The sequence below is a fragment of the Mugil cephalus genome, chromosome 19 (genome assembly GCF_022458985.1).
Source record: "Mugil cephalus isolate CIBA_MC_2020 chromosome 19, CIBA_Mcephalus_1.1, whole genome shotgun sequence".
NCBI classification, from domain to species: Eukaryota; Metazoa; Chordata; class Actinopteri; order Mugiliformes; family Mugilidae; genus Mugil; species Mugil cephalus.
The window spans coordinates 13,232,155-13,260,073 of record NC_061788.1 but is presented as its reverse complement, the minus strand read 5'-3'; the positions used below and the strand labels follow the sequence as shown (position 1 = coordinate 13,260,073).

Here is a 27,919-nt window from a genome sequence, read left to right as displayed (position 1 = left end):
CTAAGTAATATAATCCGGGATGATGCATCATGCTTTTGGCTGAATCCAGTGTGTCCACATTTGGTCTGCCAGTACAAACGTGGTCCACTTCTCATTACAATACATCTCAACTGATGAAGCTTTACATTAAGAGCTCTAGCGTGACCGAGAAGCAGATTGAATAAATGGGCTCTCCCAGGCTTGCCATTCAACATTTTAATATGACTGCTACTGCTGCTGCTGCTGCTGCAAGTTTCCGCCATGTTTGGTTGAGACAAAAATCAGCAGCAAGGACAAAAAAAAAAAAAAAAAAAGGATTTTAAACACCATTTTATTAGCAACAATGTGTCTGTTAGTTATATATTAGAAACAAGGACAGAAACATTTCTGCTGTACTGGACTGGAGTCTGAAAAACCAGCTGGATCATAAAATAAAGCAAGTAATTCAAATACTTTAAGGTAAAAGCAACACTGCATTTGAATATACACTTGTAATAATAATAATAACAATAATCATTTTTCAACCTATGATTCTATATGGCACTAGATTTCCTGTGTAACTGTCACATTTCTGTTTTAAAAGTAAGAACAATGAAAACTATTGTGTGTGTGTGTGTATGTGTCTGCGCATGTGTATGCGTATATGGCTACCTTTGTGAGGACCGGTTGTAGTTTCAGACCTTGACACTGAGGACATTATGGCCAGTCCTCACCTTCAAAGGTTGGGGCTAAGCATTTGGTGGTTTAAGTTTAGGTAACAGGCTCTGAGAATGCGTCACGTCAACGAGTGCCCCACAAAGTTAGATTTACAAATGTGTGTGTGTGTGTGTGTGTCTCTGTGTGTACTGCAGCGTAGTGTATTTGCAGGAAAGCACATGTCACAAGAGGCAAAATGTAAAACAGAATTACTCACCGTTTCACCATTAGGGAAAAGAAATGAGCATGGTCGCTGATAAAATCAACAGAGAGAGAGAGAGACAGAGAGAGAGAGAAAGGAGGAGGGCACAACAGCGTTTACCATCCATTTGAGAGAGAGGGTGGGGGATCCGAGATGGACAATCCAATCAGCTTCGAGCCCCTCAGACAACCAGAAACACTCCCCCCTTTTTTTGAAATCAAGCAGTAAATAATTCCACTCATTAATTAACAGCGTGTCCTCTGTCCGTAAAATCCAGGGACTGCGTCTCCAGTCAAAATATCAGCCCTCCAGCCAGGCCGGTCAGCCGAGCGCAGACAATAAAAACAATCCCAGAAAGGAACTCTCCGAGTACCTCAGAGCAAAGAGCACATCTTCCTCAGTCCAACGAGTCGAGAGAAGAGACGGTGCACGTTATGGCCTGTTGAATATTTATAGATGTGCCTTTAAGGTGAATCTTTAGCCAAAGAAATCATACAAATCAGAGACAACACAAGGAATGCAGTGAAAATCCACAAACCGAAACTTCAGTGAAGAGGAGATTACACCAAAAAGTATGCGTTGCCCTAAAAACGTCTCTGGCTGCCACCTACAACTTGAGTCTGCACTACAGAATTAATCAGTGAACTAAACATTCACAAAATATTCAAACAATTGCGAATCCATTTTGTCATATAATCGTCTGGGTCATTCTTTGCATTATTATGAATTTAGGGTAAAGTTGCGCATGGAAAATAATACAATCCCTTCGCCCTTTCAAATAAAGTGTTATTGCAACCCATCTCTGGGTTTATTATACATAGGGATGACAGATTGTGTTTGGTAATACTGAATAAAAATTTTGATAGAACAATAAATCGAGATACACACACACACACACCTGCATGCCAGTACACTCACATACTTTATATGCACACAAACGCAAGAACCCAGCCCCCTTTGGCACCTAGTCCACCCAGCCTGCACGAGCACTTTCTCCTCTGCAGTGTCCAACACTGTACATGTACGTATTCTGTTTTGTCTGCAAGAGAAAGCAGCCTCCCATCAAACGGGAAATCTCTATGAAAGGATGTGGAAAGAAGCTGGGTTTTTACATCTTCGGTGAGCCCTTTATGTCTAAAAATATTATGGCCTACGTAAAATATCTGTGGGTGGCAGCTAAAACACGGCTCCGCCTTTCGCCCTCGCCACTGATCGCGAGTGATATTTTTATAATCTCTATAATCTGTGGACAGAGAAGCAGATACATCCACATCACAGGGAAGGGAAACATCAGACCTCAAAATATCAAAATCATATTTTTTTTTTTTTTTTTTTGTAGCAGATACGGAAGAAAATAAAAAAATCCCTCCTGATTATGTCATTTGGACAGAAATCTGTCATTCAGGCCGTAGGTATACAGAGGAAGTGGGGCTACACAGACTTTATCAAATCGTACAGATGGAACAGATTCCATTCTCTTTGTTAAAAAAAGAAAGAAATATTCAAAACGAAACAAGTTTATGTGGTCGATAATTTGACATTTTAAATACTTTAAAATAGTGTATATTGGCCCAAGTGTAAGGTCATGGACCTGAGCATAGTACCTTTGAATAAACTGTCCTGAGAGCCATCTGAGTCCTCCATTCTGCAACAGGTGATTAGTAGAATGAGAAGAGACCAGATCCAACTAAACTAATCAACACAGTCTGGCCTAGGTCATCCCAGCTTCTGTAAGCGTGAACTTACGAGAAGTTCACCCAGCTAAACATCAGTGCTGATGCTACAGCTGCGTGTGAACATGTCCCTCATGGTAACCGACCGGGCGAGGTTTGGCTTGCGGTAGTTTGAAATGTTTACAGGCACTGGCAGGTCCAGATCCTGCTGCTGGACGCTGCGGTAGCTGATGCGGTCGCCCCCGTTCCTCAACCCATCTGGTTGGTGGTGGAGCTGCGGCTGAGGCGGCTGGAGGTAGAAAGGCAGCTCATAGTGCGTGCAGGACGGACAGAAGGTCTGCGAGCGGGTCAGTTTCCTGGCCAGCGGAGGGGTGGAGAAGAGGCCGGGGCCATTTGGGATGGAGGAGGAGGCGGCGGCCGTTGCCGCCACGATGTTGTGGTTGGAATGGACCGGCGGGAGGCGGGACGTGACGGCGAAGTCTGGCTCCTCCTCCTCCGACTCAGACTCTTCCTTTTTGCAGCAATAATACTAGTTTGGGAGGGTGACGAGATGGTGGGATGGAGACACAAAACGAAAAGAAGAAGAGGGAAGAAATTACACATAGTGTAGCTCATAGAGATGTACAGCCACAGTCTGCTATTATCTTTTACTGCCAAGTCTTTACAGTTTACACTGACTTGTAAACAGACAGGTTGCTTATTCATGGACTAGAGCTGTTAGATTTATTCCTGGCATCTTTCCTACTTTTTTATTAAGCTATGATTTGGGGATTAAGTATTAATACTGTCATCAGTTCTACATGAAAAGGATTGTATAATTTCCCTTCAGTTATCATATATTCTTTCCAGATGATCTTGGTAAATTGACTACATGTATATGGTGCTTTTATCCAAAATGCTTTACACATCTACCTATTCACTCACACTGAGCATAGCCCACTATACATATCCACATTCATGGCTTGGGTATCAGGAGACATTTCGAGATCGGTGTTTTGTTCAAGGGTATATGAAACACAATCTCCCTCCTTAGAGTCAGTTTAAGGATACAAATCAAATCTGTGAGGTGGTGGACTTTGGCATCCTTATACAAGAAAAATAAATGAATAAAAAATGTGTTTTGCATTACACCCAGACTTTTAAAAACGTACTTTACCCTGATGTCAAACCTAATAACTCCTTGCAGTGTGGGGAAAAATATCTGATCCAAATTCTCCCACCGAGAATCAAACCTAATCTGCAACGCTGAGCCACTTTCAGTCCATCGACTTGTTTCCCAATTTTCCTTCTCACTGTCCCCATATAAACTGTGCCTGATTTCCAACTGAATTTTGAGCTAAAGAAAGCCACAATTGTTAACTTTGCCTTCAGGAGACGGAGTTAACTATAAGAGCTGCAGGTAAGCAAGCAAACTAGTGAAATTTTCCAAGAGGACGACTTCAAAAATGTTAAAAATGAGATGCAAATGGCTTCATTTCAGGTGATTCTGTTTCATGTAGTCCTTCATAGAAGGTAACATCTGCAAGTAGAAGTGCTATACTTCAATCTCATCAATTTCTACTAGCTTCAATACATTTATCCAACAATGTGTGGCTACATCCTGATTTGATTGCCAGCAGGCTTGAGTCCAAAAGTATATTCAATAACTATTTACACATTTTTGCATACTTTTTTACTGTTGCAAAGCTTAAAGTGTTCCTGTGTTCTGATGGCATGACTCTGCAAGACATTGCAAGACATTTTTCAATTTGATTCCTGGCGTGTCGACGTGAATGTGTGTGTATCACCTGATACACACGTTCAAGCATCTCTCTGAATGAACTGTAATCACTTTGGAGTTGCCACATCTTTTTGTCGCGTTGCATCACCAGGTAAATTACTCCTTTAGCCCGATACTTTGATGTGTAATCCAATACCTGCAAGGCTAACAATTAAGCCTGTAGCTGTGCTTTGTGTCTAGTGCTAATTATGAAACCGTATCATGCACACTCAAAGATCATTAACATCTGAAGTAAAGGGGGGGCTGACTGAATCCCAAGGTGTTAGTTGATATTTTAGTTTGTGATAAGCAGTGAACAAGCAATCCTACAGATTTATGTAACAGTCAGGAAACTGACTCACAGTTTATCCGAATGTGACACCACGTATACAACCCAATATTGTCTGACATGCTGCAAGAAATTACAGAAAATAATTCCCAATTACATGGACGCGGTTCTGAATAAGCTGCAGACGGTGCAAACGAGAACTATTTTCTGTAGCGATAAGACATTTGAAGGATTGTGCAGCCTGGGTAGATATGCAGGGTGCACGTCTATGCTTTGAAAGAAAGGCCTTAACTTTTGCAGTTAAGAGCACAATTTTCCAGATTAAAGCCGGCGTGCTTTGTGGTTTAACACAATATGTCATGATTGTCAAGCGAGACGCTCAAGGACCTCTCTCTGAAAACGTTCAAAGGAAATACAGTAACAGAGTTTGAATGCAACCGTGTAGCCTCACCTGCAGCCTACAGTAGCACAGTACTGCGATGATAAGGAGTAATATAACTGTAGCTAGAATTCCACCAGTGATGACCACTGTCCCGGCTGTCATTCGAATGGCTCTCCATCAACACCCTGCGAAGAGCAAGGGGAGGGAAAGATGGGAGGAGACGAACAAAGACGGAGTGTCATAGAGGAGGGGAGGGAATGAGGGAGAAGAAATGAAGGAGGAAAAGGCACACGATTCATCAGTACAGGGACTTCATTAAGTAGATTATAACTGTGTGTCATCCCAGTGGTGGTTATTGAATTATCCAGCAGCTAGGAGACATGTAATAGAATCACCCTACAAGTGGCGCTCATAATATAGCCGGGGTCTCAAACGCATAGAAAAGAAGACGTGTATGAGAGAGGTGGAAATCAGCGTTCGACAGAAGGGCGGCAATAAAAACTAAATGTAAATGGTGTAGGAGTGGGTTGGAGAAAGATGCAATGACATCTGCAAATGTTACGGTCACAGAATTTATGTATGAGGCAGTAATAAGCACACAAACATACACATTCAAAATGCGGTCTCTTAATACCGGCACACTGGAAGACAGTGGATACTATGTACTGTATTTACACTGATCAGCCACAACATTAAAACCACTGAGAGGAGAAGTAAATAACATGGATCATCTTGTGACAATATAATGTCATCTTGACCAGATCAGGAAGCCCCACTGAATAGCAATGACACCACAGGACACCCTCAGAAGACCCATGTCCATTCTCTAATGAGGCAAAAAGGAGACCTATACAATATTTGGAGGTCATAATGTTATTTCTGAGTGTCTGTTTAGAACTACATCAGTATGGGTTTTTATTTTATCTTTGCTTGCTTAGTTTAGAGGGTTTTTTGTTTCTTTTAATAAACACTGAATCCTTGACAAAAAAGGAAATTATTATAAATATAAAATCCCAAGTCAATTATTTCAGGATTGCAGTGAGCATAATAACTGTACTGACATCTCCATGGAGTTTCAGAGCTGCTTTTCAAGACCATTATTGCATCAGTCAGCAGAAAACACACAGTGATGGGTGACCTGTGAATTCTGACTTAATATCAGACGTCCGTACGAAGACAAATGGAGATGCTGAACTTATGCTTTTAGATTGTATTCATCCAGCTTTACTGAATCCCACTGCAGATCTGTGTTTACTGAAAAACATGTGACGGGTTAAATTCCAAGCAACAATATTTGATTAATCTAACTGAGCCTAAAGTATTTTATACTGCTATTTGTCAGTGGTTACACACCAACTGAATTCTGTATCATAAGAACACAGCTGTATGAGTGACATGAGATTGCACTAACCTCATCTTCAGTTGATTAGATCAATGCTTTTCATTGATTACCTCTTTATTGAAAAGATCCAATGTCCTTCTTTTGCCAATTCTTCTACCATAATTCAATAAAGTAATCAAGCTGTTACATAACTGACAATTGACATACACTAAAGCTTCACTTACTCAACCGTGCTGCAATCTGCTGCATAAAAACTCCTGATTGGAAAATAAACATTGCTGTGGTGACCTCGGTTTCAACATGAGTACTGGAACCTGTCCATTTGGTTTGTTACATTTATAACTGGATATAGTACTTAATTATGATGCTGAATTGCACAGCAACAACAACTCGATATTCACAATGTAAGAAGCAGGTTCTCCAGTGCTCTAGTTGTATTGATTTGGTATAACCTTCATTTCTAGCACCTGTATTTATATTGTTCAAAATCATTTCAAACTCCATAAAAGTGATATGTACACTCACCGGCCACGTTATTAGGTACACCTAGCTAGTAAAATGTTGGAACCCATTTTGCCTTCAGAACTGCTTTAATTCTTCGTGGCATACTTTCAACAAGGTGTTGGAAACATTCCTCAGAGATTTTGGTCCATATTGTAATGACAGTATCAAACAGTTGCTGCAGATTTGTCAGCTGCACATCTATGATGCCAATCTCCCGTTCCACCACATCCCAAAGCTGCTCTATTAGATTGAGATCTGGTGACTGTGGAGGCCATTGGAGTACAGTGAACTCATTGTCATGTTCAAGAAACCAGTTTGAGATGATATGAGCTTTGTGACATGGTGCATTATCCTGCTGGAAGTAGCCGTCAGAAGATGGTACACTGTGGTCATAAAGGGATGGACATGGTCAGCAACAATACTCAGGTAGGCTGTGGCATTTAAACCATGCTCAGTTTGTACTAAGTTTCCCAAAATTGTGGCAAGAAAATGTCCTCCCCACCAGCCTGAACCGTTGATACAAGGCAGGACCCTGACATCCGACAGTCACAGCTGAAATCGAGACTCGTCCGACCAGGCAAGGTTTTTCCAATCTTCTATTGTCCAATGTTGGTGAGCCTGTGTGAGCTGTAGTCTCAGTTTCCTGTTCTTAGCTGACAGGAGTGGCCCCCGGTGTGGTCTTCTGTTGCTGTAGTCCATCTTCTTCAAGGTTCGACATGTTGTGCATTCAGAGATGGTATTCTGCTTTCCTTGGTTGTAACAAGTGGTTATTTGAGTTACTGTTGCCTTTCTATCATCTCCAACCAGTTTGTCCATTCTCCTCTGACCTCTCACATCAACAAGTCATTTTCATCCTCACAGCTGCTGCTCACTGAATATTTTTTCTTTTTTCAGGCCATTCTCTGTAAACCCTAGAGATAGAAATCCCAGTAGATCAGCAGTTTCTGAAATACTCAGACCAGCCCGTTTGGCACCAACAACCATACCACATTCAAAGTCACTTAAATCCCCTTTTTTCCCCATTCTGATGCTCGGTTGGACTTCAGTAAGTTGTCTTGATCACCTCTACATGCATAAAAGCACTGAATTGTAGCCATGTGATTGGCTGATTAGTTATTTGTGTTAACAAGCAATTTAACAGGTGTACCTAATAAAGTGGCAAGTGAGTGCATATATTTAAAAAAAATGCAGAAGTAGATCTTAAATCAAGCTTGTTTAAATAGAGTTTATATATATATATATAAAAAAAAATTAAGATGCAAATTTCCTGAAAGATTTGCGTTTGCTACAAAATGAGGCAAATATTAGCAGAAACACATTCTTACAGAATTTATGTAAAACATGTACAAAATAGTGTGTCTCTTGTGGTAGCTCTTTTTATCTTTTTCCTTTTCATTATTGTAAAAATAAAATATATGTTTGCATTGTTTTCACCGCACAGCGGCCAGAAAATAGACATGAAACACATCATTCAGTCTCCATGTTCCGTAACATTCCTATATATTTGATGATAACCCGGCAAGGACTTAAAAGATGCGGCCACAGACCTTTTTCCCTTCATTGCATCCACAGCCTGCAAGTGTCACAGGGCCACACCAACACACACACTGCATTGTGGATAATTGCCTGAAACCAAAAATAGGCCAGCAGGCTTGTTGCTAAGCTATGACTCAATGGCGCAAGCCATTATCAGCAGCAAGCACACTGTGTTGTCAAGATCTAACTCAACAGTGACATGGACACGCCCTAAAACAGAAACACTGAGAAAGAAGCTGACCTGTCAGACTTATGACACAAAATATTCTCAGCTGAACACAAATAAACAGCCAAATTAAATGACTGCCTGCTTCCGAAGTGTACAGCTTACATCCGCCTTTTTTCAGTTTCTACTTTCAGTAGCAGGTGAAAACGATGCTCGACCATCAGCTCACATTCCCATTACTAAGTGTGCATGAGTGAGTGGGAAGAGATTCACCAAGCCACCCAACAGCAGTGACCTTCTCACCCCGAAACTACAGTGAGCAATGCCGAATTCCTTATCGAGTAATTTGTTTAAACCATGATGCCTTCCACTGTAATGCATCTCTCCAGAGACTCTTCATGTGGTTAGAATGGATCACAGCGTCTCTACAGTAGCTTTATTCCTTGTCTACGAACACAGCTGCTCTTCACTCACGCCGCAGTACAGCTGGACTCTAATCCAATCAGAAGGCCACACAGTCCACAGAACAAATCAATAAGAAGGGACAAGCAGGAACAAGAGTGTTTTGGCCCTAAAGGCTTTGGGTTTATTTGAAGAGGGAAATGTGGTAATTTGGAGACATTTGAAGTGTCAGAAAAACTGTGAATGTTTTCTCTTTTTTCATCTAATGTGCCGGCTTCAGATCAAATGTGTACTTATTGCTGAAGTTATAGTTTTATTAAACAATAGCTACTATTAATCAGTGATTTTATATTTATTGTTTATAAAATCAACATAGTGAGAGAACATAGATTGATATGTAAGAGCTCATGCCATCAGATCAGATCAGAACAGAGGTTCAGCATCTTTCTCTCCAATTATTTGTTTTTATAACCGACATCCTTACTGTTTTGGGCCACTCCCACTGCTCCGATGTTTATCTGCCACCTTCCTAGTACCAAACAGACACTGAGTAATTATCAGGTGAACAAAGAAAAATATTTCACCTCCAAAGTTGCACAAAACAGGGGTAAAGGGAGAGTGAGTGTTAGATGTATGGACAGACGTAGAACGCATGATAAATGGCAACGCTGCTCAGTGTCTGCTGGATGTGTAACTAGGCAACAGTTTATTAAGTTTGCTGTATTGGCATACGAGGTGAAGATGTGTCAGTGTTGCCCTACGTGGCCAAAAAAAGATTTTTAACTCCAACCAGCCTGTCTACACTTGAGACCATGAAAGCACGACCCTGTTAACGGTACACTTAGATTTTAACACGGGGGAGGATGGAATCGTGATGATCTGAGTGTGTGAGAGGCGCTGTGTAGCCAGCCAGCAGCACAGATTCTCAAGCTTGTGACGACGCTACTTATGCTCACTTTTGGCAGTCTGCATCCCAAGGGTGCAAACCTAAACTGAAAGCAGTATCTTACTGCAATTCTGAATATATATGCTGAGCCTGTGGCGTTTACTTTTTATCACAATGTTAAGAACAGCGTCTGATGTCTGTATTATATTGAAGATCAAAAGGGCAGACGGAGCCATTTTCATTGCAAAATCCATTTGAAAATAGTATCGCTACATTGATAGCAAGGCTCTGTGTTTACTTTCTTTTCTGTTGGGTGTACTTTTCTGAATCACATTAATGTTGCGTTTTCATTTACAAAGTCAGAAACTACTGGAAACATCGGACAGACGTTCATGATTTAGGTTTCTCTTCTTCGCCTCTCAACAGATTGATGCCCTACAAAATGTACCGAGCTCATTAAACAACAGTTAGATTGAAAGGCCAAACGATTCAAACAAATAATCATCAATTATTGAAGACTGTGGTTACCGTCAGAATGAGCGTTTTCAGGGAATAGACTTGGCACAAGTCCAGCACTCAGTATGAATAAATAACGGTATCAGCTGTGTTGCCAGAATTTGGCTGAACTTCACAACGTCCACAGTGAAGAGCCACACAATCACAAAGAGGCCTAGAAGGTACAAAATTAGTAAGTCCTGAATATGTGCGACCAAACACTTCAGACAGAGGAGTCATAAATTAAAAAGATTATTTAAAAAATGGCAATGCTGTCTGTTTGTCATGCAGCTTGCTACCGCTTGAGTGAAGTGGTCGGTAATCGACTTCATGGAACCTCAGGTGCTAAGACGTGCATGTGCAATCAGGACTCTGTGCATAGATTCATGTCTACAAGCTGTCAAATAATAATGTACCTCCATGGAAGAATCTTTACTATTTCACACACATGCACAAATCTACGTAGAATGAGTCACTGTGCAGTCTAGGCAGGCAGTGTGTATCTCCTGGGACTCCATTAATCAGATCAGTGTGTGAAGGATGTGTTGCTGCAAGGCGACAAACAGTGTTAATTATTTAACCACACGCACGCAGACACACAATGCAGACTCTGTTGTGAAATAGCGGTGGAGAAAGGCAAACTTGTCTACTCAGCTCCTTCTGCTGGTGTTCGTCCATAGGAATGACAGGAGTCGGGGGCAAAAGAATATCTGCAGTGGACACACACACGCGCGCACGCAATAATTTTAGTAGTAGCTAACATGCTCAGACAATGTGCTTTGGAATAAATTGCCACGGTTAGATGAAACATGGCAGGGATCACAGCAGAGGTCTTGCTCGGAGTAATGGCTGTTGACAGGCTTTCAGTTCAATGGGGGAGAAGTGCACAGGAGGTGGTGGATCCGAGTCGTACGCAAGAGACGACAGCGTGCCCAGAGAACAACGCAAAGAGGTCTATTACAATTGGAGCTGTCAAAAACTGATTTCACACACTCCATATGCAAAGACACAGCGATAACACAAAGACAAATGACAGATGGTCATAGGAAATATGTTTTGTTTTTTTTTGTTTCGTTTTTTATTTGAGTACAAGCATCAGCACCGGTGCTTTTTGTCCTCTGTGAGCCTACGTGTATCCTCCAAGAGACTGTGTGATCAGTATTCAACCAGTCTGTATTTAGTCGTGGTATATATTTATTGTAATTGCATAACTTCCCCGTACAGGGTGTATAATTATATCTACATTCACTATCATACTGATGCATGACTCATATACCATAACTACTTTTTATGTGGAGCACAACCTTATCCTGGTCTTTACAACATTTGGTGAATTATGCTAAATTCACTTTTTCCCCCTAGATAGTTTGTTGAGAAGATGGATAGGCTACTAATCTCATGTTTAATGCATTAAACAAGGGGCTATAGCTGGAGTAGGCTGCTAACTTAGCATAGCAACACATACTGGAAGTATTTCTGTTCTTTTCTGCGCTGGTTATTAAACAACCACACTGTGATAACAAGTACATGAACTCCCAGCACTCAGATGTTATTGTGAAGAAATAATAACATTGTATAACCTCTTTAAATCAGAATTAAAGGAATTAAATTGAAAAGGGACAGCAAGTAAGAGCTCCACCGCGTGCATGTTAAGCTAAGCTAATCACTCAGTCTGTCTGGAGCAAGCTAAAGTATATTGTAAGCAAAAGAAACAGTGTAAAGCCTTTTTACGGCTTCAAAGAGAGCTGTACGGAGTAGGTTAAATTGTTACGAGTAATGTCATTTGAGACGGTGTCAGCTGAGGCCGAAGGCTATATGATATTTTAAAATGAGTAAAAAGCAAAGCTAATCTCTCCTTGATGCTAGCTCCTCAACTTCTGGCTGAAGCATTGTGTGCAACTGGTATAGTGTTGGTTTTCTCAAAGATGTTTCACCATCATCATCATACAAGTGGTTGTAGATATGCCTTGACCTGTGAATCTTCCATTATACATATTGGCTAAAGAAATGCATAAAACAAATTGTGGTATTAAAATCCCAATAAAACTGATTTGCTGAAACCCTCATTTTGAGAAAAGGTCATGAAATGTCCATAACGTGGCAATCGAATTCATAATACAAATGATGTTGAAGCCTGAGAATTTGTGCAAATTTCTCCCAAGAGTGAGAGCTTGGGTTCGCTAATCATTACTGAACTCATAAGTCATATTAATGAAGGTTAGGTTGAATCATTTATTGTTTAAGTCTTCATTAGGCCAGAGTGGAGTTGATAGACTGAAGTACAGTAAGTGTTACGAATTCCTCCTCAAGCCTGGTCATATTAGTCTGATCTACATGATCCTGCCTGGCTGCGCTGGCCCTCAGTGGTGAACTGCACAACTCTTCCTCCTTGACTCATGCTGTTCTGTTCCGGCCTAAAATTTCACCAGGCAAACAACAATTGCTTTTGCCACCGCTTCTTGCACCCACCTGCAAAAGCAACGGCGACACACATGCTCCGCCTCAGGTAAAGCTCTCCCAACTCTCCCTTCCCCTTAGAGGCACTGACCTGTTTAACCCTGACCCTGTACCGGGGAAATCCCGAAGGTTGCCAGTGAAACAGTGAAGAGGGAAGAAGAAGAGGGCGAAACCAGTTTTCTCGAGTAACTATAATAGGTTTCATCTATCTCATGCATCCTATCATTGCCTTGGAAACATTTCTGTAATTGGTGCCCCTTTGTGAATGATATATCATAAAAATGGCCCTGGGCTAGCATGAATATAGCACCATGAGGACGTTTGGAAAAAACTCAACAGTGACCTGGGGGTTTCTTCATTTAATTATACAGCTCACTAAATGTCTCTCATCCATCTGAATGACCTTGCTTAGTTGTTCTTCCAGCTCAGATTGCAGGCAGATGTAAGAAGCGCTGCTATTTCTTGCATTGTGTAAGCACTGAAGCAACAAAGCATGACTGCCCTTCATATCCACTACTTTATTTTTTGGACAATGGCTATTTGGGCTTTTCATAGGAGTCCCATCGTTTTCTAAATATTTCGGAACATTGTGCTGCCATAGAAATATTAGTGGGCATATTGCCAATGAAGAACGTGGATTCAAAGAAGCCCAGTCACCAGCATTATTTCTCAAAACATGACTCTAGGGTCTCAGTTGTCTCAGTTTCTGGATTAAAGCACTGCGGGTAGAATATTCATGCCGAGAAGTTTGATCGTGTTCCTGCAAAAACAAAACTAAAAAGCTCTCATTTAAAGACACTCACACACATTCAGTGATTTATAATTCCTTGGAAAGTCTGCTCAAAGTCTCCTTTACTTTGCCCCTCGATCCCTCTTCGCTGCTAATCTAATTTATGATTGATGTGTCCACGGGCCATGGAGGAAGCGTTTCACTCGAACAGTTTTAACAGAAATGTAACAGAACTTAGATAGTTATTGGTTGTTAATGGTGCTGTACCTCCTGGAGGAATTCATGTTACAGTCAGTGGGTATGAGTCTAGTAGGTAAAGATGGCCAATATTAAAAGTTTTTCCACGAGGATCAAACTGTGTAAAACCCTTAGAACACTCTGGTACAGTGCTGATAAAAACCTAAGAAAAAGTAATCATATTAAAAGGCTGACATCTGTCTGTCTAACATTTATTGTTCTGGCCCCCCAAAATAGTTAGAAAATTAGCTTTCGCTTTCTAATCATCTCAATATAATTGCATGTAATCACAATTTATCAGTCCTCCGCTGCACTTCCTGCTCCTCCCCCAACGCCATACCATGCTCTACCCAGCGCTGTGCAAATAATACCACCAGTCACTGGATGACAGGCTGTAATCTTAGCACAGCACGAGCTGAAGTTGGCTCAGAGATATTACAGTTCTTGGATTGAAGAGCAGACGGCAGGCCCGAAGAAAATGAGTTAGTGCGCTCCCAGATCTCGTCGTGAAAACATGTTTCTGTTTTGTCTATGTGCTGTCCAACATATGCAGAGAAGCATTAAAGTTTAAGCACCAAGACAAGCCTCTTGGTCAAGTACACTAAATAAATACGGTAATCAATTTCTTGACAATGGTTTATCATTGTGGACATTTCAGTCCCCATAAAGTAGTCGAAGCCCGCAAATATAATATAACTAGGAAAACACTCACACACACCCAACTTTGCTATGAAAACGTAAGCAGTCTGTGCCCAGCGCTGCATAAATACAACAGACAAGAGCTACAACTTCTCCAGTGTATAGGCCTTTCACAAATAAATGCTGTTTATGCAGAATATCAGCTTGTCAGTACCAGCCCATGAATTGTTTGTTTCACGCTGAATAAAACCAATAAGAAAAGCACCAACTAGCAGTATGCTTTGGTCACCTTCGGCAACTCAGAGTCTCTGCGTGCTACATATGAAGTTGTGCCTAATGAATTCTACACTCCGCTATGTATTGGACAAATCGATCCAATAACCCTGTCAGCTGTCTGTCACTGGTTTACTCCTGGCTCGTAAGTTCCCTGTCAGTCAGATCTGTCCCTGAGAAATTGCGGTGACAGAGGAGACATGTTTGCTGTGACACTCCGTTAGGACCTCCTGGTGTGAAAATCGTTAGCCACATAAAGTAGCTAATAGGATACCAAGTCTGCCATTATGATAAGTTAATACCTAGTTTTAAAAAACACACAAACACACACACACACACACACTTAAAAGTGTTAACACACAAAAGGACATTCCCTACTCGTGAACATACACAGACACATATAAACCCTCCCTCTGGCTACGGGGTCTGTTGAGGGTAACACTCTGCCCTCAAATAAATGTAATTCCTTCCCCTCTTCCTTAATTAGATAAGACGCCAGTAAATTGCATTTGCTCCTTGACACCTGACAATGAGAATTTCAATTTTAGTAGATTCACTTACTTTCCTCTTTTCCCTCAAGCTTGCTATATAAAGCTTTGGCCCCACTTTGGGAACTGGTTAGTTTAATTAATAGGTTGATGGGTAAAAAAAATGCATTCTGATGTTCTTTGGATGATCTTGTTTTCATGTCAGAATAAGGATTCAAATAGATTGCATCGTATTTTTTTTTTTTTTGGTCCAAGCTGCTAAACAACAAGTTCCTAGCTGTTGAAGCAGGAAGAACAAAATGTGCTGTTGAGAGATGGAAATGAGGACTGCAAAAGACAAAACTGTTAATTGACGCTTGTGAGCTCCTTTTTCAGATTATCCCGACATCCCCTGAATGCACGTTAAATATTCTAATGAACAAGACGTGATGTAAACCAACCCCTGCCGGTCAGAAATGAAACTTGGTGCAGGGTGTCACTTCAGAGCTCACAGGTGATATAAGCTTTTCTATCTTGTTCGCTACAGTGTGTGCACCGCTTGCCGTTTTCATGCACGGTCACCCACAGTACGAGACGGGTTATCAACTTGTCAAACAAAAGTTTGCGGTGAACAAAAAGAGCACTCCCACGTCCTATCAGTACAAGGTCTTTAGCTTCAAAACGAAACGTGGGTGTAATAAGTACTATTATGCAAATTTATACATAGTTCTGGTGATTTTCATGCACTTCTGTGTTGATGTAACTTGTAACCCTTGTTGTTGTCTGCCTTCTGGCAATGAAGAAAACACATTTTGGATAAAAGTCATTACTCTAAATGGCAGCATCTGTGTGTGGCTCAGGTGAGTGAGAGAGTGAGAGGGTTCAGAAAGAGGCAGGTTATTTTTTGCAGACCGAGTCCTGAGCTCCTTTTTAAGTCAAGGACGTGTAACCTGAGCATAATGCCCTCATATTGGATAATGGATATTTCATCTTATATTTCACCTTAATGTGGGCATTAAAATGCACCGTGCTGTATCCGACGCGCATGCACGCACTGGCCAGAAGCCACGGTCGATGTAGCCAAACAGCGGGTGGTGCAGTGAAGGTCAACTCATTTTATAACATCCTAACCTGGTTATCTGAGAGCTCACCACGACATAACCCCGGCTGCATGATGTTGACACACATATTTGAGAAGAGAAGAGAAGAGAAGAGAAGAGAAGAGAAGAGAAGAGAAGAGAAGAGAAGAGAAGAGAAGAGAAGAGAAGAGAAGAGAAGAGAGCGTAGTAGTCCTTTGTCAGCAGTTCTGTGTTTATTTAATGAAACTATGCATTCATGATATGACTATAGGCTAAAGTGTCATAAACCTGCCTGTGTGTTGTATATTCTTTCTCTTGGTCTGGATCAGCTAGGCATCTGTGCAGCTCTACTCTTCTCTTTCATCTTTTTACACCGCCATCCATTTTTCTTGGCACGCTGCCAGTCATGTCATTTACTTGTTGTCATTTTTCCTCTTGCCTTTTCTCACTGTCTTCTTCCATCTGCCCGCTCTGTCTCTTCCCCTTACGCCCTTCCCCTGTGTGTTTAGCCTCTCCTTCCATTTGCTTCGCCGTCTTTTTCCTCTCCCCTCTCATACCCTGCGATGTCTGTTCAGCTGATGCATGCTGCCTTCCAGGAGCGTGGGCAGGAGTCTGTTTTAAACATCACTTTGAACAGCAGTGCCACTCACAGGCAAATACAGAGCCTCCACCACGGAGATGCATGGATCCCGCAGAGCGGCACTTTGCATATTCAGAGTCTGTCAAGCAGACATGGTATTTAGAAGAAGTTACACAACTCAAAATAGTCTCAGGAGAGTCAGTATTTACTACATATCTGGAGAGCAGATGAAATCATCACACGGGCAAAATGCTCCCCGTGAAATAACATCTGTCAGACGGAGACAGAAACGTGCACACTCGCAAAATATCATCAGTTAGGATATGAATGCTTTCCATTTAAAAACTCTTCTAAATCTTTTCTTCTCCTTTTTGAAAGTGAATAGAGTTGTTTGGGGATTTCAGGAAGTTTTCAGGAATATTCCCTTTTTCCTGGTTTTATCCCCGACCTCCTCTGTGTCCCCACGAATCTCGAGGCATGGAGAATTATTTTAATGTAACGAAACGAAGGGCATGAATGTTCAGTGGATGATGACTGTGCAGGTGACCCGGTCCCAGCAGGTGTGTTGCTAAAAGGCTCGTAACGCAGTGATCCTTGACACGGAAATTGCTGCATAACACTGCTGGCATTCCGATGGCACACCTTTTTCTAACCCATCCTCCAGCTGTGGCACACTGTGAGTCACAAAAATACCAAACTATCCATGGTGAGGTGTGGGGGGAGGAAAGCCTGCTTCAAAAGCACAGAGCTGAGCTTTCTAAACTGCACGTGAACAGATTGCGCCCGTGCAACAACAACGTTAACACAATGTGAAAATCAGGTTACGGGAATTCTGTTCACATCTTCTTTTAAGTTGACCTTTACGTCTTTCATTTGCAGAAACTGTTGAGTTAGAGCAATCTGTGACATTTTGAGCAGAAAGCAGAAAAGGATTTATCATGTAAAATCAGACGGCGCCACACGCAAGTTTATTCTGAGCCTCAGCCTTATCGGACACACGTGGATGGGGAGCGCGACTAATAATAAAGAGATACTAAAACATCAAATGCAAACAATTCCCAGTATTGTGCTCGATAATAATGTCTTTACCTGCATCTACTTCACAGGTAAGTGCCTCCTAAGATCTACAGGCTACAGCAGGCATGTTTGATTGAAGAAGGAACAGGTTGAGAACTTGGTGGACAAAGGCCGCGAGGAAAGGAGGCAGCTTGAAGGAGGAAGGGAATTAGTGGAAGTAGAATTAGGCAAAAAGGTGCAGAGGTCAGGAGAAGGCAAAAAAGAAAGGCAGAATGAAATTAGTGGGAAACAAAGAGGAAGAAGAAAATGTAGCAGAAGCCACCTTTAAGAGGATGAGACAATGGAGACAGACGCATCGCTGGTTAAAAGAAATGTGTAAAAAGCTCAAGTCTAGTGATTGCTTGGTTGTTAGTGCTAATGGTCAGCGCTCAAGAGGCAGTGAATGGGTCCCCGGTTACTATGGCGACCGGCTATTACAGACTGACATTTTACCATTGCCTTTTGTGTGTTCTTTTGGAGTGGGCGATTTAAGCTTAAAAGTTGTAGCCTCATTGTGCTCAAACCAACTTTCCCCCAGCTCCCATTTCGCTCGCTGCATGCTTATCGCTAAGCTGTTAAACTTAAGCGCATCTGGCTGAAACGTGGTCACTAACAAGACACGACGCATTTGGAAAATTTCTACATTAGGAACTCTCTTCTCATGCGCACTTTTGTTGTGACCAACTGTGACGGAAGGAAGAGTAAGTCACGACCTTGCTGAACTAGCTTGTTCTTTAATTATTTTCACTTCATCACTTTCCAAAAGGAGCCTGCTGACATTTGCAGCTTTACTGTCTCGGATTTAACGTTATACAGCCGGGTCTACATGCTCCAGTGATGAGCGTGAAGTCTTTGAGGAAACGCTTTGGACCATGAAGTCTGTAATGAGGATGTCCTCAGGCTTACTTCATATATATATACTGTAGATTATGGACATACTGCAAATTGTTAACTCAGTCTGAGCAATACGCCGCCTGCCCTCATGTTTAGTGTGTAACATATGCCCCCAGCTGCAGGCAATGTAGACAGACGGATATAGTCTGCATTTTTACAGCATGGATGTGTAATTTCTGTAGTTACAGCCATCATTCCTACTAAGTCTTAGAATATTTCACTCACCAAATCCTGTGCTGAACTCTGGGAACTCATTAGGTGAGCCAGTTGAGTAATACAATACAATCACTGCTTTCACCATATTATTTATTTATTTTTTTACTAGAAACTCAAATAATAGTCGATTATGCAGAGCTACCTACAGGATCAACGTTGACCTCACCTACTTAACCTAATTGACTGGGATTTGAAAGCATATGGTTTCTGAAAGCGACGCATTATTGTAATGGACTTTTCTGATGTACAGTCACACACCAGTTCATTACTTACACCAGTGAAAACAAATGCATTCTAATGCAACAGTCCTGCACAAAAATCCACACTCATGAATGTTACCGTGAAGCAGCATCAGAAAAGGTATTGATTCAACTGTACAGTCATTTTGGAGGATGTAGTTTGCGGTGCTGTTAAACTGAATTGAATCAAACAAACCAGTGTTTTTGTTTGTTAAGCAGGGTCCGCCGATCAAAATGGGGTTGTCAGAATAATAGAAACATGTGTCGGTACAACACAATACAATCAATAGAACTGCAAACCATGGCCTCGACAGAATGAAAACACTGCTGAATTAACAGCTCTCTCGGTTATTTTGTTCGCCACATTCACATCAAACTAATTAGCCTAATTTGAAATGATTATTTCGTGAGGCGGCGGGATTTTTGCAAGATCGCATGGGAATTCATTTTGCCAAACTATGTACTTATGATTAGGCCAATCAGCCTCCAGTGAAGAACTGGCAATTGCGCACAGGTGCGTTCTAGGTGTGACAGCAATTAACAGAAACAACAGTGAGAACTGAGCGTTTGATAAGGAGCTACATTTGACTTTTATGCCCGAATTGCGCTTGCGAACAGAATCGTCTGTCGCCGTGGCGACCACACACAGCAGCCGACTACAATGACTGCTTGCTAGCCTTTAAAGCTCTTCCGACTGCAGATTGTTGGGTTTCGTTATCGCCGGCGTGATGCGTTTCATTTATCTGATCAGCTGAAGTTGTGAGGTGATAGAGACATGGTTTGTCCGACCACCTGCCAAGATTTTTTTCGGAACACTTGCCCTTTTCCAAACAGTTTCCAAGGACGACCTCCCAGATGGTTCTGTGTGGCGAACCATCTGCCATGTCAGGTCAGTGAAGTGAATTAGGTAATACCATTTTCCCCAGACTTCAGAGATTAAGTCGTTAAGTAAAATTATAACACAGCATTTGTTTCATAAGGAAATCCATTTAGGGGAAATAAATATCATACTTTATTTATTTCAAATTGTTTCTTATTGAGTTTTCAAAAAACTGTAAATATTATACTTTAATTACAGGAATGAAGGCCTTTTTTGATCATGCATTGACTGCAAATATTGGCCTTATTCAAATCGTATGTGTATGGAAATTCATACATACACATGTTGATAATAGGGCAAGGATAAGCCGGAAGAAAAGTCAGATCTGGAGGGTTCCTTCTGTTTCTCCACACCCTCTTCCCTCTCCTCCCTTCTACTCCTCGGAATGAGCTTGAGATTTCTACAATCACTCACTGGGATGAGGCCGGCTGACCAATGGCTTGCGTGCACGTGTGTGGCTCATGCCTGGACGCGTGCGCAGGTCACACCGGGGCCCGAGCGGGATCACATCCGTGCGCGAGTGTGATGAGTGAGCATGTCAGGGTGTAGCTGAGAGGGGAGAGCAGAGCACGGTGCCGGAGGGAGGGGGGAGGGGAGAGGAGGAGAGGCGGGTGGAGGAAGGGAGGAACGGGTGGTGACTGTTTAACATGATCAGTGAGCAGCCATGTTCCCTTCCCCCAGTTCCAATCCATCCCCTCCACTTCCCCTCTCTCCTCTTTATCTCGACCAAAGCAGATCCATAATGATTTGTCCTCCCAGTAGTGCATTTTAAAGGTAATTAAGCTGATATGTGAGTACACTTTAAATGCTTGCAAAAAAAAGAAAGAAAAAGAAGAAGTGAATGTGCTGCCTCGGTAATTGCATTCACTCTTGACTACACTCTTTAAACCTTCCCTCCTCCACCACCTCCTTCTCTCCTTCCCTCTTGCTCCCTATTTCATATGCGTTCCTTTCTCCACACCTTCCTTAATTTTTTTCATCAGTCATCTGTCTTTGAAATGTGCTTTTCCATCCTACTCATCTGCTCGTCCCTTAACTCCTTCTCTCTCTCCTCCTCTTCTCCCTCCTGCTGTAAAGACTAAGAGGCAGCAAATACAGCAGCAGCAGCAACACAGACTCTCACAGTCATGCTTCGAGAGGGATTTGTGTGTGTGTGTGTGTGTGTGTGTGTGTGTGTGTGTGTGTGTGTGTGTGTGTGTGTGTGTGTGTGTGTGTGTGTGTGCGTGTGTGTGCATGCAAGAGTATGACCGATCTCCCAGGGGGCCAAGGTTGGTCTGAGGGTCATTGAGGAAGTCGCCATGGGAACACAAGCTCCTCCTTGTCTTTCATTGTTGTAGGCCTTCTAAAACCATACTCTTTACAGGCTCTGCTAGTTGTAATATTATCTTACAATTTCCCAGATATGATAAGATATGACGTGATATGATACACAAGGGTGTCTGTGATAGAAAAATATCATGTGCAGCCATGAAAGGAGTACTACCAGATATCAATGTAGGCACAACCTCCAGTGCTCCACTGAGACCTGATGGCAAACTTGAAGAACATGAGGAACAAGTGGAACATTTAATAAGATTAGCACAAGTAAACTCACACAAAATATATTTATCTATACTTTCCAATCACTTCTGCTTACACACTAGCACAGTGTTCAATGAATATGAGTCGACCGTGAGACTGAAATCTGAAAAGTTTTGATACTCAACAACAGGTAGGGGTGCTCTATTATTTCTTTACTGCTTTTCAATTCAGGCAAAAATGAAAATATGCTGTTAGTAGCAAAACCTCCATCAAGTTTCCCCCAAAAGTTCACACCATTCACTAAAACACTGTCATTACAGTCCAGTCTATATTATTTTTTAAAATACCTTCTCTAAATAAATCTGAATATAGTGTAAGCTGCAATTTAGCCTCACATTTAAGAGCGCTCCGCCGCGTTCCCAGTACACCCAGTAGATGGTAGTTTTCATCCTATGATCCGCTACCCATAAATATGCTGTCGTTTTGACTGCATTTAGCGCAGTGTGTTCGCATTGCATGGACTTAATGCTGCTTGAGATGCATTTCCACCCTCGCCTAAAAATATCTGCGGCAAACAATTTGGATGTGACCGTGGCTAACAGTTGGTGACAGTAGCTGTGGCTCACAAGCCATGCTGTTTTGTCAACGTGTGGCAAGCCGGCAATGCCAGCAAGTGTCTCATACACAGCACTGAACCTCTCCCTCGCCTTTACCCTCTCCCTCTCATCCATTCAGTCCGTGTATCAACAACTTTTGATCACGGTTTGACTGAGGCTTCTCGAAACACACACCTGACTGAATGCTGGGTATATAATTAATTATTTATGCTGTGGGTGAAGGAAGGATCTCATGCTGCCATATGATCAACTGTGTGGCTCTGTCCATGGTGCTGAAATGTATCTACAGCTTGTCTCTGCCTTAACAATGGACCAAACACTTGAACACAGAATACATGGCTTGATTTGGAGATATTAAAACTGAGGAAAATGTAAAGATGAAACAATATGACAAAAGAGGATTTTTTTTTCTTAAAGAGTCACGTGTTACCTTCAGAGATAAGAGGAATTCGTCGGGTCACATCTAGGGTAGTGGTGGCTCCTCGGAGCTCAGGTCGGGACCTCGGCTGGTTGTAGTTTACATGGACTTTGGTCGCCAAATAATTAGGCCAATGAGGGTTAAAAACTAAATAAAAAAAAGGAAAAAAAAGACCCAAGTTCAGAATAAAGTAAAGAGCTAAACGCCGAAGAGCCTGCTGTCAAAGTAGAGAAGGATTCTGATCAGAAATCTAAACCCGATTCGCCCCGATCCTCTTTAGTTGTCAAATAAAAAAAGGTTAAATTTCAATATTCTTTGTCTGCAGACTTGTTCGTCACGCAAACTCTTGTGATACGCGTGCAAAACATTTGCTGCCAAATTCCACACTCCGCGGTAAAAATAAAAAAATAAAAAACTGAAAAAATATAAGAAAATGTTGCTCCCGTAATGATGAAAAAAAATATTTTCCTGATGTGTTTGGAGCAACGCTCAGTTCCATCCACCGTTTGTCTGGAGTTGTTTGGACCGCACAGACTGGTTACCCGACGCTGGCCGCTAAATAAAACACTCCTACGCAAACATCATCATCATCACCATCAGCCTCGGCAGCGTGTGTGTGTGTGGAGGAGATGGGCTGATAGAAAACCTCGCTGTCTCCATTTCAACAACCGGTTTCCTACCGTCCGAGGAGGTCGAGGTCAGATTTTTGTTGTCAGCGCTGCTCCGGGTTCAGCGGCCAGTCGGGCTTTCCCCCCTCCTCTTCCTTTCTGTTCTATCAATCTATTAATCCTCCCTCTCCAATGCGCTTCTCTTGGTGCATGTGAGCGTCGTTGCTTTTCGGCGTTTCGATGCAAGCTGAGGAGTCGTGGAGGGCGACAGAGGCTCTGGAGGCGGATAGTCCCAAAGAATGTGGGCTATTAGAAGCGCAGTTGTTGGACATATATACAAAAAAAATTGCCGTTTGTTGCAGAGCGACGTCAACCGACCCTACGCGCAGACGAGGAAAATGCGCTTGAAATCCAGAGGTGGCTCTCAGAGCCTGCAGACTCAGAGAGTGAATGCAGCCTGGAGTGTGCAGCCTGGGAGATGGCGCTTTAGTCACAGGCTTAGATTGGTTGTGGGAATGCACAAGAGACGGGGCAATGAAATAATGAAAAGGGGGGACCGTGACGCTAGTCCCTTTTGACTTAAAAGTTGAAGTGAGTTCCGGGGAGCTCCACGCATTCATACACTCATCAGAAGTATAGATATGACATGTGTGAAGATGGATGAAGAGGCAGGAAGACAGTGTGTTTCTTTAGACAAGCTCTGCAACCACAGCACAGCCTGCTGCAGCCTAAAGCTAAAAGTCAACCTTCAGCCCTGCTAATGGACTGAAAACCAGACTCTGCTGCAGGATTTAGAAAAAGATTCATTAAGCTTCTGTCCCACTCCCAGTCCTCGCAGTTAATCTTCCAGGCCATATGCGACTGCCAACTGTATAAAGATAATTAAAAATTACACCTGTCCTCTGCCCAAGGTTCAGCCAAGGTGGAAAAACAAACTGGCCCTCTGTCTGGAACAAAACGTTCATTTAACTCCACTGGGACAACAGACACAACTGTCCCTGGAAGGATCATTTTTCTCTGTGTGCCACCCTCTGTCTCCTGTCTCCTGTCCTCTCCGTCAGCCTCTGTCACTCTGCACCCGGTCTACAAGATGTCCCGGGGATCCATCCGTGGATGTGAAAAGACTGCTTCCCACTCGTGACTCTTGTGATCTCTTTGCGCCACTGCATCAACCTCCAAATCTTAACCTGTTCCCAACGTTCTCCATCTCGCTCTCTCTTTTCCAGATTCTTTTATTAGGCAGTCCACCCCTACAACTGATCTCCTCTCCCATTCAGATCAGACCAGAGGACTTCAGTTTGGGGCAATATTAAGGGTAACAGTGTGAGTTTTTATTGCATTCATTATTCAAACTCCCAGAAGTGGAGATTAGTGCACTTTGAGAGTCTGCAGCGTTCAAATATTTATATTAGCAGAGAATGAGATGACGGGATTGGTCATGTTGAAGTGAATCCTGCAGTGATACACTTCTCTCCTTCCCTTTGTGTACTTGTACTTGGACTAGGTGTGAGTGGGCACACGGAGGCATGGTAATGTATGTCAGAGCGGCCAGACTTCACCTCTCAAACTGACAGCTTTTATTTCTCATTTCCTAAAAATTTAGAAGTTAGATCGTAAAAGTTGGAGTCCACAGCAGAAGTTAAATGAAGCGTTTGTTGCTTTATCAGTGAATACATGAGCACACAATAACATCAATATTCTTTCACAATCGTTTTGTCTAAACCGATTTGTCCAACTATCAGGGGGGAAAAACACGGGGCTCCAGGTGATGTGTAAAATGCACATTACATGTCTCAGGTAGTCAGTTGTCTGCACAACTATCTGGCATTTGTCACTTGTTGCAGTAAATGTTACATTACTATAAGCGGTATAAGGAGCACAAAACCCTGGATTGATAATAGCCAGATTTACATCCTAATGAAGCACAAACTAATTTATTTTAACAATTAATATCAATGGAAATTAATTCATGTTTACATCCATAAGCTAGTTCTCCAGACAAGTGTCATTAAACCACAGCAAAGACAAAAAAGACTAAGAGTCAAACCTCAAAAGCTGGAAAAACACAGAAATACGCCATTTATGTTTGTTTCATTTGGTCCATTTACCAAATGAATGATAAAATATTCTAAATTGACAGAGCAGCAGCTTGAATTTGTCTTGAAGTCACTAGTTTCATGTATATTAATGTATATGATGATTTATCTGCCACTTTGTTGCGTTTTGTTTTTATGAATAAACTGATGTATCCAGTTTAGCCGAGCACAAATATTCTTGCAATTATTTGTACACTGGAATTTCCACCTCGGACGTATTGAACGTGCTAATTGAGATGTGCATTAAAAACTGATGTACTAAGGGGCAGGTGAGATGATGTTGTACACATTGAGCACATGGGTAGAGGCACACGGTCTAGAAAAGACATAAAAGCAGCAGATTCCAAAATAAAAACAAGAAAAACACAAGTCAAGAACCAATCTAAACCCACAAGCATAGCAATACAATTATGAAAGTTAATTTGGAGACATTGATTGGTCTCTGTATGTCTGGGAAAATAAATTAGGCTGTTTGATTAACTGGAGCCTGCAGCTGACAGGTACACGCACAATATAGAGCGGGATGGACGTGTGGTGCTCTGCAGGAGCCGAGCTGAAAAGCCTGATCTAGCCATTGTTTTTGTGAAGCCTCTTGGCGACTTGATTTCTTTCTATGTCATGTCGGGCTAATTATTGGCGATGTAATTTGTTTTTTCGGGTGACGCAGCATTACACTGATTATTGTGTCCTGTTTTCCACAGTGCGATTGAAAAGGAAATATAGAGTGTTTCGCAAACATAAAAAATAACCCTGAGAACACAGAAATATGAAGGAAGCCAACCACGGCACAGCGAAGTAGAATAATACCCTTCATAGAATGTAAAACTATGTTAATTTATTGCACTTTTGTGAGTGAGTGCCCATTCATATCTCAAACCGATGGCAACGCATGGTGGGTAAGCGGTGCCAGTGATATCTGGATTGTTAATTAATGTCACATAAAACCACAGGCTTGTTGGACAAATTCACAGACATAATTACACAAAGAACCAAAATCTGTCCCTCCTCTCCCCCCTCACCCCTCTCTTTCTTCCTTTCCCTCCAGATCACAGCCGAGTTCACGCCGTCTCTTCTTGCTCGCGTTTGGCGACACATTAACATCACAGAGATAAAGGTGCATGTAAAAGATGTGAGGAGGCAGGAAATGAGTAAAAGGGGGAGATCGGCGGCGGCGGACTGGTGAAGAAGCTGAAGGGTGATGGTGTGGGAGACAGAAACAATCACTCTGCAGACACAAAGACACGTAGAGGAAGCGAGAGAAGATTACCGAGCCTCACATGAAGGCCAGAGACATTAGGACGCACAGATCTCTGTTTTTGCCTCAGGGACGAACAAAGTTTATTACATTAACCGCCACAATACAAGCCTGCCTGTGCTTGCGGCTGTCGGCCCTGATCCAAACATTTTAGTTCATGTGGCATTATCTAAAAGAAAATACAGTGTTTTGAGAGTGTGCACAGAATGCAATTCAGCACAAACAGGACCTATTTGTGTTTCCTCTGGAATTTAGAGGAACTTGAAATTGAAACATCCAAACATTTCTGATGTGTTATTCCATTGTGCTCTCCGTCACAATAGAGACGGAACAATTGACTGCTCCCACGACCCACTGTGGAATCACTGCTTTTAAATATTCTCTTATCGCGTATCAGTATTGATTTGTTTGAAGTTTTTTGATTAATTTTCTGTCTCTCTCTGGACTGCCTGATCCTCAGTCTCTTGGTAGGAGCGCAGAAAAGCTCAGTGTTATTAACAATGTTAAGATTGGACACGTTTTATTGCTTTTACACATCCACAACACAATTAAAATTAAGCAAAGAATTAATTGAATTCAGTCATTATTTAGTTCTTTTTCTGTGACACGTGACAATGTTCTCACAACCTTTTAAAACCTGATACTTGCATCTGGTTGTGGCGGTCGATTACGTACTGGAAATGCTGTGGTTGTAAAGCCACAAAGTGGTCAACAAAAGTTCACACCTGTAAAAACCAAGTACTACGAAATGAAAAAGTTGACTTGAAGAAACTTGAGATAATGCATAGGGTAGTCAGCAGGTCATGAAAAAGTCAAGGAAATATGTGAGGAGGAAATTCCTCATAGGAGGAAATGAGGAAATAACAGAATCAAAGTCAGGGATGTCACAACACCCTCAAGTAAAGATGTTTTACCGTCGCTAGCAGCAGCCCGACAGGAGTTGCAATAGACAAAATAAACTAATGCTTCTGTAAAGTGCTGTAGAAGTTGAGTTGAATTGTTTATTGTTAGCTAAATTACAAGCTATCAGGCTATTCTCTAACTCTTCCAGTTCCTCTAACTCCTCTAAACCTCCTCTAACTCTTCTAAAACTCCTCTAACTCCCCTATATTTTCAAATAAAAGGTGAGAAGAGGCTGTGTTATAGTCTACCAGATCAACTTGCCTCCATTTTTCAAGGCACACGCACACTTCACCACACAGACTTTACTAACCTTTTAAACCACCTCCCTTTTGCTTCTGAAAGCCATAATTGACAGTTTGATTAGGTCTTCAACAGCCTCAGGCGATGGCTTGAGGAAAGGACCTAATGCATTAATGCCTCGTTTCCACCACCACTAATGCTCC

At 42.0% G+C, this 27,919-nt stretch overlaps 1 protein-coding gene across 4 annotated transcripts; it reads right to left on the bottom strand.

Annotated features, from left to right (window-relative positions):
* Nucleotides 1-296: 296 nt before the first annotated feature.
* On the bottom strand, nt 297-23,690 carry fam163ba (family with sequence similarity 163 member B, genome duplicate a). 4 transcript variants are annotated; one of them, XM_047570624.1, is made up of 4 exons: nt 23,295-23,690; nt 22,627-22,761; nt 5,050-5,165; nt 297-3,079 (listed from the first exon to the last, which is right to left on the bottom strand). In XM_047570624.1, exons 3-4 carry the CDS (start codon nt 5,140-5,142, stop codon nt 2,639-2,641), a joined length of 534 nt encoding a protein of 177 aa, XP_047426580.1. In that variant the 5' UTR covers nt 5,143-5,165; nt 22,627-22,761; nt 23,295-23,690; the 3' UTR covers nt 297-2,638. The 4 variants fall into 4 exon arrangements, with proteins under 4 accessions (XP_047426580.1, XP_047426581.1, XP_047426582.1 ...); XM_047570625.1 differs by lacking the exons at nt 22,627-22,761; nt 23,295-23,690 and adding exons at nt 6,133-6,234; nt 6,547-6,565; XM_047570626.1 differs by lacking the exons at nt 22,627-22,761; nt 23,295-23,690 and adding exons at nt 6,133-6,234; nt 6,433-6,451.
* Nucleotides 23,691-27,919: the final 4,229 nt, after the last annotated feature.

Excerpts from the sequence above, each read along its gene's own strand:
- fam163ba (XM_047570623.1), bottom strand. The coding sequence starts at position 5,142 with ATGACAGCCGGGACAGTGGTCATCACTGGTGGAATTCTAGCTACAGTT. Across the intron at positions 3,080-5,049 it reads TGTGCTACTGTAGGCTGCAG|TATTATTGCTGCAAAAAGGA; the intron begins GTGAGGCTACAC and ends CTCCCAAACTAG.